Raw genomic sequence first — 15186 nt, 5'->3', positions numbered from 1 at the left:
TGTCTGTCCCCTCCCTACCCCAGCTCTGAAGTTGTATCTGCAAACCTTGCCTGGCTTTTTTTGGGGGGCACTGAGGATTCAAAGCCAAGGCCTCAGCTTGTTCAGTAAAGCTCTTTCTTTACCAACAGAATCCATCTTCCCAGCCCCTGCACTTCAGTTCTTGTTTCTCTGTGTGACCCTGTGCTCAGATTCACAGTGGTTTAAATTAATCTAATGAGGAAAGTCTTGTTATTGAGACTCACTTGAAAGCATTTACTCATTCTGATCTCACTGGCCCGTTATACAGGGTTTTCTCTTACAATGACTTTGTAGCTTGTATGTTAGCTGGAAGAATATATGTTAATAAGAAGCCAAAATTAGGTTTAATTAAAACTTGGTATGCTGTTTATTCATTGGCTCCCTTTCCATTGTGTAAAACTAAGAACTACAGACAAGTGTCAGTAGATAGGTAAATGAGAAAGGTTCAGAAACTACAAAATGGTCATCCAAGATGGTTACATCATTGTGTGTCTGGCAGGTGGTTCTAAATGAAATGAGGAAACAGCACAGCACTCTAAGGGCAGAAGCTTTTCCTTCTGAGTTTGTAATCTGAAAAGGAAGAAAGCCTCTCAAAGATGTTTGGGATAAAATAAAGCAGAATTCAATTTAGTTATTTCATTGGTTTCAATTGGCAATTTTTTAGATGCAGGCATAATCTATTATAATAGTGATGCCAATTACATATTCCTGGCAACAAAGGGCTTGTGAATCTGCAAGTATAAAGTCCTGTTCACATCTAATTGCCATTGGCTTGTATGGAGTGGATTGGCTAGAGTAAGGGACTTCATTTTTAACTGTTTCAGAGTTTTAGACTAATAGACCAGGCATAAAATAAAACAAACTCTCAATAATTTTCCCTAATAAGAATTTATTTCTAGAAGAGAAACCAAGTAAGACTGGCGAGATGGCTGGGTGGTAAAGGTGCTTGCTGCCACAACTGGCACCCCTGGGACCCACATGGTAGGAGAGGCGAACTGACTCCTCTAAGATCTCTCTCTCCTCTCTCTCTCTCTTTCTCCCCCCTCCCTCACTCTCTCTTCCCTCCCCCTCTCTCTCTCTCACACACACACAGAGCCGATAAAATAATATTAATAAAGAGAAAAGTTAGCTGGAATGTTCCCTAGAAGTATGACATATTTACAGTCTTTTTTTGTTTTGTTTTGTTTTTTTTGGGTTTTTTGTTTTGTGTTGTTTTTTCAAGACAGGGTTTCTCTGTGGCTATGGAGGCTGTCCTGGAACTAGCTCTTGTAGACCAGGCTGGTCTTGAACTCACAGAGATCCACCTGCCTCTGCCTCGAATGCTGGGATTAAAGGCATGCGCCACCAATGCCCAGCTCCCATATAATTTTTACATGCAAAAAATACACATGTAGCCGGGCGTTGGTGACGTATGCCTTTAATCCCAGCACTCAGGAGGCAGAGGCAGGCAGATCTCTGTGAGTTCGAGGCCAGCCTGGTCTCCAGAGCGACTGCCAGGATAGGCTCCAAAGCTGCACAGAGAAACCCTGTCTGGAAAAACAAACAAAACAACAACAACAAAAAGCACATGTACAGTATATGTATAAAAGACATACATGAATACATAAATATACACATACCCATATATTCATACAAATCTCTAGCATGCATAATTGTTAATAATTTTAGAAACCGAGTTACAAGCAATATAATTTAAAGGAACAATTTGGAATATTGCCTTTCTTATAGAATTCATTTCTGTGCAAGTTTGGTTAAAGTATTTTAAAGTGTTCGAATGATGTAATGTTGGATAAATTTTGAACATAAGATCACTTTAAAGATTTACTTTTTTTTTAAGTATGTACACGCGTGTGGGTCTGTGCGTAGGTATGGGCACGTCAGTGCAGGTGTGCATTGAGACCATGGATGTCGGATCCTTCAGGGTTGCCTCTTTTCAGCTGTGTGACCTTGGGCAGGTTGTTCCCTCTCCCTCTGCATCAGTTTCCTCATTTATCAAAGGAGGCAATACTAATGCCAGTTTGAAGGCTTAGTGCAAGGATTATGCGTATTAAATGTGCCAGTGCATGGCATTAATAAGTTAGTTGGACAAATGACCATTGTCAGTACTTGTTAATAAAATATCACTAGGTCATAATTCATTTAATCAGTTAAGTAGGCCCATGGTTGTCCTTTGAGAAGTCTCCTGCTACTTCTATAGTAATGAGCACTTTGCTGAAGGCACTTTATGTGAGCCTGTGTGTACAGCAGTGATTAATTCGTCAGGATTAGAGTTAGGTAGAATTATCAGTCAAGGACAGTGAACATCCCTGTAGCTTTGTATCCTGCTATTAGTTCCTCTGTGGAGAGCTCAAACCTTGTTTATATTTTATCTGGCCGGTTGGGGGCTTTTGTTTTGTTTCTAATCCTCATAAGAAACTCATTTATTTCCTAGATAATGCTCAGAAGTTTATCAGTGTTACCATAGAAAAGCTACAGCTTAGTGTTTTAAAGAGTTTTGGGTACCTGCATTGCTCCAGGAATTGAGAGCAATTCCAAGGATGGTCCCTTCCTAACATACTATGAAGGATCATTAATATGCAAGCCCAGATGGTCTGCACCCCCAATGTTAAACACCCCTAAGATCACAGACTAAAGTTGAGTAGAGCCTGTGTTATGTAAAATGTAAGTTGGATTCTTAGGAGACACCCCCAAATCAAGTTTTTTCCACCAGTAAAAGGAAGATCACTGACCTGCTAGAAAAGTGGTTAAGTGGGCATGGAGGTCAGGGAGATGGGAACCAGGAAAGGGTGGGGACAATGGTCAGCCAAAACCAAGTATACATGAAAATGCACCAAAAATAAATCTTAAAAAATAAACTCTTTAGGATTCCTTTCGACTGTTGAAACTGTAGTGGTGTCCATGGCAAAGAGCCTGGGGAAATGGGTGACTAATGAATAGATCATTTTTGTAATGGGAATTAAAAATCACAGACCAAAATGTCCATGTATTTGCATCTCCAGATTGTATAAACATGAATTTTAATGCACTAAGATAGTCACCTATTACTGTTAATAATTTTGAAAAACTGTAAAAAGAACTTTTAAGCACCCATTACTAACAAATCACTTAAAGGTGATGTTTTACATAATCCAAGTAATATATCGTAAGAGTTGATAAAGTAGAGACTGGTGCGGTGGTTCAGCCATTGTGAGCACTGGCTGGTCTTCCAGAGGGCTCAGGTTCGATTCCCAGCAACCACATGGTGGCTTTCCAGGGGATGGGATGCCTCTCCTGGCCTTGGAGGGCATGAGGCATGCATGTATATATGCACGCATGTGAACAAAACATCCATACACATAAAATAATTTAAAGAGTTGATAATATTGAGCCCTTAGTAAATCTGTATTAGTGGGTATGAGTGTATACTTGCATATGCATGTGTAGGCTTGAGATCAAAATAAGTGTCTGTCATTTTCCACTGTACTTTTGACACAGGTCCTCTCACACTAAACCTGGAGGTCATGGTTGAGGCTAGACTGGGCAGGCCAGAGTGCCCTCCTTTCACCCCCATCCACCTGTCACTACCAGTCCCCCTTACCTGGGATCACAGGTGTTTATCACCATGTCCTGATTTTACATGGGTGCTGGGGATTTGACCTCAGGTCCACATGCTTGTTTAGCAAGCACTTTACGGAAGTATCTCCCCAGCCCATAAATCTACACTATTGACAATTAAAAGCTGATTAGGAAGGGGGCAGTATCTGTGTGGAGAATGATCCATTTGCCTTGGGGCAAAGTGTCTGTCAAATTTGTTTTGAAGAACACAGAAGATGCTCTTGGCACTGAGTATCTCGGGGGTGGGAATGTTCCTCACTTTATGCACTCTGAATATTCTAGGAAGATTGTTAAAATGTGAAACACGGACAGCAAATGTGTCAGTCTCCATTGTCTGGGTAGAGTCTGTGGGAGTTTCACCCAATGTATACTTTGACACTCATCAATCCACCCAGACTCACCTGGATATTCTTTGTTTTAACCTTATTTTCCTTCAGTTTTATGGATGTATCATCTGGATATTCTTTGTTTTAACCTTATTTTCCTTCAGTTTTATGGATGTATCAGTAGATACAGTAAACTTCACCCACTTAACATGATGTTCCTGTAAATGTGCCACAGGCGAGAGTTAGAGTACTTCTGTCCCCTTCAGAAAACCCCATGTGTGACCCGGTGCAACCCCTCCCTCTTCAGGCAGTGGGAAACCACTACTCCCCCTCCTTTAATAAAATGTCTTTTTTACTGTTGATAATTGAGAGGTTACAAATATATGTCAAGTATGAACACAAAACTTTCTAGTTCTGTGAAAAATGGCTCTAGGAACTGAGAAGCTGGAGACAAGGCACCCAACTCTTACAGGATTATAAACATTAAAGGCCCTGGATGAAATGTCATGTTAGCGAGTGTGAAATGTAAAATAATGGTGTATATTCAATGAATAAAATTAGTGCTTTATTTCTGACATTTTCCTAAAGCTTGTTTTTTGCAGTTTACCTTGCAACTTTAAAACAATGCATTATTTCATGATTTTTCAAAGGAGAATGACTTAGCTCACTGTCAGAAATTCAGAATGTTTCTGTACTAAATTGTTATAAGAATGCTATTACTTCTGGATAAAGGGTAACATTCTGCTTAGGTCAGTCATACTGCCTCCCCAGGGGCCACTGTGGAAGTCAGCTCTCATACATCAGTACAGTGTGACTTCTGCAGCTCATGTATGCAACGTGCATTTGGCATCTGCCAGCTATGTACCGTGCTAGGTGCTGTGGCAGGAACATAGCTGACACTTCTTAAGTGGCAATGCTTTAGACCTCCTCACTTGTTCTAAGCCACTTTGTGAAAGAAGTCAGTAAAAGCATGTTCATCCCTTATTTTGTTTGATCTCCAAAGAAACAATTAGCGTAAGACTAATCAAGCTTTAAAAAACAGTTGAGGTGGGCATGGTGGTAGACACCTTTAGTCTCGGCTACTTATGAAGCCAATGTGGGAAGGTCACTTGAGCCCTAGAATTTGAGGATCAAAAATAACTCAGGTGGTATATCTGTGTAAGGGACGGTGCCACCTGTCAGTAACATGGCAAAAACTGAGGGCTGGATGTAGGTGTGTAGCACCTTCAGCTCTTGATGAGCCATTGTTTGCCATTGTCTTCTGGCAGTTTCCAGCTCAACACGAGCACCACACTGCATTGTCAGTCATTGCTCTGCTTTCTGTCACCGAGGTCTTCCCTTTCCTGGAGCAGATAGAGTCGGTCGTGTGTGGCCTCTCGTGTTCAGTTTCTCACGCAGGATCTGTTGGGTTCGTCATGTTGTTGTATTAGTTCGTTCCTTTCAATGACTAGTACTTCATTGTGGGAGCATATCATATATGGTTTATCCACTTAGCTGTTGATGGGCACTTGTGTAATTTCTAGTTTATGGATATTGTAAACAGTGTTTAAACTGGTTCTCTAGTTTTGTGATGCAGGGGATTGAACTCAGGGTTTCGAGCATGGTTGCAGGTACTCTACTACCATCGAGCCCGTCTCAAATCTCTCCCCCACCTTTTAATTACCCAGTGGTTAAGAGCATTTGCTGTGTAAGCACAAGTCCCTGAGTTCAAATCCCCAGCACCCAAGTAAAAAGCTGAATGGAGCCACATGTGGTTGTAACTGAAGCACCTCATGAGGCAGAGACAGGAGGGGTCACTGGGGCTTGCTGCACACCAATCTAGCTCCAGGTTCAGTGAGAGACCCTGTCTCACAGGAACAAGGCAGAGAGTGATAGAGCAGGACACCCGACATCCTCCTGTAGCTACACCACACACAGACTACCACCACCACCAATAACAACAAAGTCAGTTCAGTATTCCCAGCCACAAGTTCTTTCATTTGCTTCTCATCTTTGCCAGTGTTGTGCTGTCGTTGGCTTTCACAGTTTTAACCCTGATGGGTGTGCATGATGGCATCTTACTGTGGTTGAAATGTGGGTTTCTCTTGTGACTATGGATGATAGGCAACTCATGATCTTGGGGGCAGGGCATACATATACCACACATATCTCAGTATTTGAGTCATAAGAAGTAGGTTGCTAGTCCTCTTAGTGGTTAGGTATAAGGGTCTCTGATATTTTAGATTTGACTCGTTTGTCAGTGTTTTTTTTCCTATTATGTGGTTTGTCTTTCAGTTTATTGACCATTCCAAATACCATAAATAGCACACAGTATGTTTGCCCGTTTGAAGTAATATGTGAGTAGATGATGAAACCAGAGTGGAGTGTGAGCTTTGATGTGTCCTTTGACAAGTTCAGCTGATCTGGGAAGTAAGGAAAACGAATGGAGCCTTACTAGGGATATAAGACGAGTTGCAACCTGAGCATGGGACCCATTCAGTGAAACACAGCAGTCACCTGTGCTGCCAAGCATGAGATCCTGTGCAGTTCAGCATCCTCCCCACTCCCTTTAAACCAGCCTCTCACACCTGCCCTCTTCTCACACTCCCTGTCAGTCATTGTTTTTTCCAGGAGGAAGGGCTGGTTCTGAATGTGAAACATGAAATTACAATTGATTTCCATTGTATCCATTCAGTTTCCATTGCAGTTAACCTGGAAAGATGGCTCAGAACTTAACAGCAGTTACTGCTCTTGCAAAAGATACTGGTTTGGTTTACAGCACCCATGTGGTTGGTGGCTTACAACTGCCTATAACTCCAGGGAATGTGATGCCATCCTCTGAGCAACACAGGCACTTCACTAAAGTGCTCAAGCCCACACTCAACACGCATCTGTCCGCACATGCGCACCACACACACACACACACACACACACACACACACACACACACACACACCGCACAGTATTGAAAATAAAGTCTTTAAAAAAGAATTAAAGGGTTTTAGAAGTTTGAAACTCTGAATCTAGGTAGAACACAGGTTATTAAACTACAGCCTGTGGGCTTAGTACAGCTTGACACTTGGTTTTGTAAATAAGAAAAAGAATGTGTGTTTTGTATGTATATTTTGTGGTGACTTTATGCTAAAAGGACGGACCTGAATGCTACATCATAGAGTGTTTACTGCTGTAACTGGCAGTATGACCTGGGAGAATGAAGCCTAAAAAGGAGGTGGATTTCAGTCTATTGCCAGTAGCCAACTTTATTCAGAGCATCAGACAGTTTCTACTCCGAGGGTTAAGAAGAGTCACATGAGTGAAGTGTACAGTCACAAGGGCAAGCTGCATGTGGCTGCCAAACCACTGGTTGCAAAACATGTTTTTCCATAAAGGCATATAAACAAATAACAATAGCCAATTGTGACGAATAATGTGAAGTAAACTCACTCCTATCTGCTGCACTTGGCAGGGGCACAAAAGCACATTCCATGCTTTTGAAGAAACTAAAGTCATAAGACTTGTCTTATTTGAAGTTTTCTCATAAGCACTCACAATTCCCCTCAAGCAACTCCATTCTTGGATTGTGTTCTGACAAAAGAGTATCTGGAACACAAAGCCTGAGAACTCATAGAGAAAGTTTGCTGGCCACTGGTGTTGGAAGAAACAAGCCTGTTAGCCTATTAGCAGAAACACAGTGATTCATTTCTGTCTGGGTGAAAACACGGGTTACCTTGGAGACTTAGAGTCACCGCTCATAGAAATAAGGAGATGCCACACTAGAAGTGAGAGCTTCTCTCTGAAAAGTGTAGTAGAGTCATGGAGAGATGGGGCATGATACGTATCAGAGCAGAAGCGTTAGTACTTTTTGAGAGTATGTGGTCCCTCGGTAGTCTTCTAAATCCATTTACATATCTGCCCTCCTGTAGCCCCTTTCTGCCCTAAGAGTAACACTTCCTAAATGGGAGGCTACAGTAAAGCATGTGCCAGGTGAAGCAAGAGGAGGTTCAGAAGTCTGAAGGCTACAGGAAAGTAAAACAACTCTTGTTGCTGGTTCCTGGAGGAGTAGAGAGATCTGCCCTGGTAGCCGCCTCCTTCCAATGCATGTGGGGGTCTAGAGCAAGCATCAAGGATGCCATAGGAGTTTTGAAGGAGAGTTCTGTGCTTAACATTCCCAGTGTGTTGTGTACCATGTGCTGGGTGTCCTACAGATGGAAATAGTTGGAGAGCCCCCTCTCAGAGTGTCATGCCGATGATGTTCAGAATGTCTGCTCTGCCATTTCTGGCTTCAGTCCGTAGACGTTAGGTCTCCATTGTCAATGGTTCACATTCTGCACTGAGGTACAATTTTCCTATTCAGAAAAGATTTTGCATGATTAACAAGTTGAGTTTTGTTGGCAGTAGCATTAATTGTTAAATAGTCATTGGAGAAATTGCTGGGTGCCTTAACTTATCTCTTGTCCATAGAGATTGCCTTGTGATGATAATATCACTTTTACAAATTAGAAATACCAGCTTTAGTGTTTTACTTGGTCATAAATTGACTTGTTTTTCTTAAACAATGACTGAACCATTTAAACATGGTTAATTATGGGATGGAGAGGGTATACTTTGTGGACGCTCAGCCTTCTTCCTTACAAAAAAAAGTGCAGTCTGAGGGTTTTGATTGCTAGATATTAAATGGATTCCTAAGAACATTTTGAGTTTCAAGTTTAAATTTTGAGTATTTTGTTATAAACAATGGTGGTATATAGTTCTGTCACAGTTTGGGGAATAGATTGCCTTTGCTAGACTATCAAGTTAGTGCATTGGCATGTTAGTAAATGTTTCATTGAATCCGTAGGCTGTGTATTTTTAGCACATTTCCCCCTGATGTGTTCATCTTGTGAATAAAATGCAGAGCTAGCAGAGTGCTGTCAGTTGCTCTGTGAAGAGATCAAAGAGTGCAGGGGAGCGTTGCTGTGCAGTTCAGCTTGGTTTCCATGGGTGGGCTTTGATGTAGACCATGTGACTGGGGCAGGCCACAACACTTAGCAGGTTCTCCAGAAGATTCAGTGCTGTTGGAGTCATGCCTGACTGCTGGTCTCATTTTGAGACATGTTTTCTGTTTCTCTTTAAATGTCTGAATTTTATTGCTTTAATTTTTTTTAAATTCAAATTCAGTGACATCATTTCCCCCTTTTTATTTCCTGCCTCCAAACCCTGCCTTGTATTCCCCCCTCCTTTTCATGGTTTCAGGCCTCTTTCCCTTTAATTGTTGTTTACATATATGTATGTGTGTATGTATGCATGTATGTTTGTATACTCCTAAGTGAATTTTATTTTTTAAATCATTTTGAAATTGATGTTCTTCACTGTTGCATTTGACAGTTACAAAGATAGCATCATTTGTTGATTGGTTGTAGAGAAATGCTACTTTAAATATATGGAGACAGACAGAACACATTGCCAAAATTCTGTGTAAACTTTAATATTCAGAAAATCCTGCAGTTAATTGGAACTGTTGAATACAAAATTAACTGATTTCTGAAATATGTACAAATTGTATACATTCCTCTCTTGTTGAACACCACACACAGTCACTTATTTACTAGCAATTTCTGCAACCCACTCTATCATACTTGAGGAAAATTTTCAGTGACTTCTAAGAAGTAAACAGATTGACAGATTTGGCCACTAATGTGGTTTTTAAATTACTTGGAACTGACTGAAAGAGCAGAGAAAACAGACTTGGGCAATCCATGTATTCATAGTCCACCCTTTAAAAGTAAAACTATGCTATGTGGGAAGTATTTTTCTCTTTTTATGCTTATATAATAGTTAAAGTATTGGAACTTGTCCCTGTCACCATATTTCCCCTTTATTACTCATTTGATGAATCATCTCACTCTGTCTCTGTTGAAAGGAGTATTTCTCTGAATCGTTTCCCGGACTTTCCATAGTGTATTATTCTATGGACAATGCAATAGTAAAGTAAATTTTACATTACCTAATGACCAATAGAATGCAATCAAGCATTTATTATTCACTGGAATATTATGTTTGGGATGGAGTCATATTAAAAGATGAAGTGATAGCTAGAATGTTTTATGAATCTTTAGTTATAATATCAGTGTATTAGGAGGTCTTTGTTACTTAAAAGTCCTTGTAATTTTGTATTTTCATTTGGACATAGAAAAATCTGACCTTGCACTCTGGCATTTAATTGAAATACTCCCTTTAAGAGTCTTGATATTGGGTGACAGAAATCAGAACTCACTGTATAATATTTATATGTATATATGAAATTGTGAAAGACCAAATTTTATTAAAAATTTTAAAGGTTGCTCATATTTCAGACCAGGATGTTGGTCCAGTGCTTGTGTAATGTGCATGAAGCCCTGGGTTGCATCTCCAGCACTTGACAAACTGGGTATAAAGGCACACCCTTGTAGTCCCAACACTCTGGAGGAAGAGAAAATCAGAAGTTCCAGGTCATCCTTGAGTAGATAAGAAGTTCAAGGCAGCCTAGGTATGAGACAGTGGAATCTTAGTAACTGCAGCTTCTAAAATTCTCAAAGCCTGGACCAAACCATGGAGCTGCCTAAGTATTTGCGTTATCTCACTGGCTTCTTAGCAGTTTAGACTTATTTATATGATCTGCATATACCCCCTCCCTGTCAGAGTTATACCTCCATAGAGCCTCAAGGTCTGTGAAACACGACACCGTGTTTCAAGCAGTGTCTCAGCTTCAAAATCCTGTTAGTAGAAACTATTGTATATAATGGAGTTTGTTTTGAGACAGCTGGGCGTTTGTGCTGTTATTTTCTTGTTCTTTTCATTTTATTTATTTATTTTTCTTTGTTCTTTTCAAAGATGGAAAGGCAGACTGTTGTAGACAGGGCCATGGTTGTAGGTGTAGGGCATTGCAGCAGGGGTTTCTTGGGCAAGGGGTTTCTTGGGATTAGGTGCAGCTCCCTAGAGATAGGATTTAATTCTTAGGTTTTTAATCCATTTACATTTTAGTCAGTTTAATTTTTAATCCCTTTAGATTCTTTAGAGCTATTTTGTTTTAACAATTGTCATTCCTAAATGTTTATACAACTCTTTTGAAAACATTGTATAACTAATGTTTATTAAATAGTTTAATTAGTACCAACATTATTTAACTTCCTTTGAGCCATTTTTGACTTTTCATTTCTTCTGAACAAAATAAAAATAACCATTTTATTCTCACGAAGTTTGAACTGCCTCAAACTTTGAGTAGCTTTGCATAGTACATTCAGGCCAGGTGGCTTGTGAACATCAACTCACTCGTCAACATGATTATTTGGGAAGGGAAAAAGAAAGCTGACTAGAATCTCTTCCTTTTAATACTTGGTCATGTGTGCTGCAATTTTATCACACACATTCTGAACTGCATGCAGATTATGGTTTTAAAATGGATTGTAGAGTTTTTCTAATATACAAAGTTAGAAAATTTAGTATATCATAAAGGAAAACTTCTGGCTATCCTAATGACTCTTTTCAAAACTGGTTCATTTTCTAGGTAAGCTCTCTTCTACGCTCTATGAGACTGGTGGCTGTGACATGTCACTTGTGAATTTCGAACCAGCAGCAAGAAGAGCATCCAATATCTGGTAGGTGTGGAGGCATCAGGAGTGTGTGACTTCCATGTTTAAAGGGTTAACTGTTGAGGTATAGAACTTGGGTGCTCACACAGTACTCTGGGTCATAACTTAGGAAAATGATGATTTGCATTTTGGTATTTACACGGAAGAATGAAGGTAGTATAAGTATGGTCTAATTGTTAACTGATAAAAAAAAAAAAAAAACTCTGTTTAACAAGCAATTTACTTCCTTAAAGTCTTTTTCATTTTATTTTAGTGACACAGATTCTCATGTATCAAGTTCTACCTCAGTTCGATTTTATCCACATGACGTGGTAAGCTTTTTTGTTTTTAATAATGTGGAACATGTTTAGAGTCAATCTGAAAAGTGTATTTATGCAGCTAGCCATAAAAATCACTCACAAAATGCCACTTTTGTGGGAAACTGTAGCAGAATCCCCTTTGTTTTGTTGCCATGGCTCTCACACCCTCACAGACTTCAGTTAGCCAGCCGTATGTATGCATGAGTCACAAGTTACCCTGGTCTATATTTTGCAGGTCTCAAAAGGCCCACTTAACATTGTATAATCCGGTTGTACCATACTTTTTCTTTTTGTCTTTTTTGTTTTGTTTTTACATTTGTTTATTTTGTGTGTGGACTTGTGTGTGCATGAGATCATGCGCACGAATGGAGGTCAGAGCACAAGTTAAGGGACTGGGTCCTAGAGATCAAACGTGATTCTTCAAGCTTGGCAGCAAGTGCCTTAACCTGCAGAGCCATCTACCGTATTCAACAATCTCACTTTGAACAATATGATTTGGTACTTTTTTTTAACCATCTGTTGACGAAGTAACTTATTGACTAATGTATGTATTGGTGGAAAACTGAGTAATATTATTATATAAAAACGTATTATATGGGATAAAATGGGGATTTTAAAACACGGTTTTTGCTATCAAGATGCATATAAGTCAAGTTGGAAAACAAAAGGGATTGAAATCCTTATTAGTGACGAGGATGCATTTTCTTCTAAGGTTTTCTAATGGCTGCTTGAAGATGAGTTGTGAGCAGGGTTTTAAGGCTGAGGCTGTAAGGTGGCACAGAGCAGTGGTTTGCAGCCAGAGGGTATTTGCCTGTATCTGGAAACATTTGACTTGACACACTGAAGGAATGTCATTGTAAACTGTAGAAAGGGACTAGGGATGCCAAGAGACATTCTGCAGTGTTTGGCACAGCCCCCCATAGCAAAGATTTCTAGCCAAAAGCATCTATTGTGTCAGAATTGGGACTCCCTAGAATAGATGATAAGAAAATGTTTGGAGAAGTATTAATATTTAATGATAAAACCAGTGGTTTTTCTTGACTATTCCATGTGTGTTTGAATAGTAAAGACTTTGCCTGCTAGAAGCAGGAGTGGAAAGATGATCATACTGTTGTTTTCCACTCTTTTTTATTTGTTTGTTTTTCGAGACAGGGTTTCTCTGTATTGTTTTGGAGCCTGTCCTGGAACTAGCTCTGTAGACCAGGCTGGCCTCGAACTCACAGAGATCCACCTGCCTCTGCCTCTGCCTCCCGAGTGCTGGGATTAAAGGCGTGTGCCACCAATGCCCAGCTTATTTTCCACTCTAAGTGACATAGGAATCCAGAGACAGCAAAGTCCTGCCCTGTGCTGTGCCAAGGTGATTTCAGAGGAAGAGCAAACTGTAGGATTGGTGAATAGAAAACCTAAAATTAAATCAAGTTAGTGCTTTCTCTGTACGTTCGGGTGAGGAGCCTGTTAACACAGAAGAGCTTAAAAACAGTAATATAGTGATGAGACTGGAGGAAGAAATGAGAGCTGAAAAGCTCAGATTTGCCTCTGACAGTACAGTTCATAACTGAATGAGAATAGGGCTTAAATATGATGATGGAGCGGGGAGGGCCCCACTGACCACAACAAGGGATATCTTTCAGACACCTGCCCTAAAGGTCTGGTGATCAGATTTGCTTTGTTTTATTTACTTCCTGTTGCCACCTTCTGTAGATTCCAGGTATCATAGAGTTTTTACTAGAAGTGAACTAGAATAAGGAATTAGGGGCTAAGTAATTTACAAACTGAGTCCTGATTAGATCAAGAATATTTAATTAACCCTTTCAGTGCCGGCATGTTTCTAGCTTTCTCGCCCACAGATTCGGTTGAACAGACTGTTGACCATTGACACAGATCTATTGGAGCAACAGGACATTGATCTAAGCCCTGACTTGGCAGCCACATATGGCCCCACAGAAGAAGCTGCCCAAAAAGTTAAACACTATTACCGCTTTTGGATTCTACCCCAGCTGTGGATCAGCATTAACTTTGACAGACTCACACTTTTGGCGCTGTTTGATAGGTAAGATCATAGCATGGTATTAAAGATGTGAAGGTAGTGTTTTTAAACTGAATTTTTCCTAATTACTTTTTGATGTTTTCACCTAAATATCATATTGGAAAATGCTTTCTATTTTCATCCTCTGGAGATCAAACTTAAAGTAATAGAGCTTTTAAATATTAACTCTCTTAAGCCATTAAAAGTTTTTTTTTCCTGTAATCCTAAGAAGATTATTTAAGGATTTTTTTTTTTTTTTGCTAGTGTGAGTCATGCAGTTGATTGTTAAAAGAGCACATGAAATATTTTATGATCTTAAGGTTATAGGTAATATGGAAGAGGAAAGCTGGAAGAGGAACCTTACTGCCCTGCTGTGTAGCATCCTGTTCTAGTGGTCAACGCATTCATTTCTTACAGACTTGGTGACCAGTAGCTGGTTCCAGTCAACAAGCAGGAACAGTACTGGATTTACTTTCCCTGTGAATCAGAGACAGACTTAAAACCTTAGAGATAAGTCAGTAGATGACAGTGAGTCTGACAAGTGGGAGGTCGGTGGTGTGCACTCTAAGTCATCAATTGAACAATTGAGTAGAGACATGAAAGAGAAAATAATTACAGAGTTGAAAACTACAATGTTTCGATAAAATGTGCTAGGTAGGATTGCTGGTTAGAACTTGGTTGACAAAAAGATTACTAAACTTGTAGGCATATCAGGAGAACCATCCAGAGTAAAGCAGTGACGAGAGGATAAAACCAAAATGAGTGTGTTGTGTAACAACTTCAAGAAGAGACAAGACTTGAAGAAATTATGGTGAACACTGCATATTGCCCGAAAACTATCAAGAAGCCCAATGCAGCCTAAGCAGAAGCAGCATGAGAAACATACCCAAAGGACATACTCACTCAAGTCCAGTGATAAAGTGTTTAAAACCACAAAAAAATATCAAAAGAATATACAGAAGAATAAACATGAGGAAAACATCCACTTGCTTGAAAGTTACACATGTGAGAACGCAGCTCTAACAGTATTGAAAGGAAAAGAACTGTCAACATACAGTAATTAAAATATCTTTAAAACACCCTTTAAAAGCCCATGGGGAGAGGGAGGTGAAGAGATGGCTCGGAGGTTGAGAGGACTGGCCACTCTTAAGAGCAGATTTCAGAGCAAAAGTGTCTTCGTTAGGGTTTCTGTTGCTGTGAAGAGACAGCATGACCACAGCAACTCTTACAAAACATTTAATTGAGGTGGCTTACTTACAGTTCAGAGGCTCAGGCCATTATGATCAGGGCAGGAAACATGGCAATGTGCAGGCAGACACATAATGCTAGCTACATCT

The 15186-nt window shown here is 40.0% G+C and overlaps 1 protein-coding gene across 6 annotated transcripts in view; it reads left to right on the top strand.

Moving 5' to 3' along the window:
* The window catches only part of Pcnx1 (pecanex 1), a 141600-nt gene that overhangs the window by 78477 nt on the left and 47937 nt on the right, over positions 1–15186 (top strand). For 4 of the 6 annotated variants that reach the window (XM_035445621.1, XM_027418426.2, XM_027418425.2 and 1 more), the window contains 3 exons: positions 11440–11530; positions 11778–11835; positions 13656–13873. In XM_035445621.1, coding sequence (XP_035301512.1) covers positions 11440–11530; positions 11778–11835; positions 13656–13873 — 367 coding nt within the window. The remainder of the gene's footprint in view (positions 1–11439; positions 11531–11777; positions 11836–13655; positions 13874–15186) is intronic. The other 2 variants (XM_027418427.2, XM_027418429.2) reach the window with 1 other exon arrangement.

This window comes from Cricetulus griseus, chromosome 5 (assembly GCF_003668045.3).
Source record: "Cricetulus griseus strain 17A/GY chromosome 5, alternate assembly CriGri-PICRH-1.0, whole genome shotgun sequence".
Taxonomy (NCBI): Eukaryota; Metazoa; Chordata; class Mammalia; order Rodentia; family Cricetidae; genus Cricetulus; species Cricetulus griseus.
Note: the sequence above shows the minus strand (reverse complement) of the source record. Positions and strands in the feature narration are given on the sequence as shown.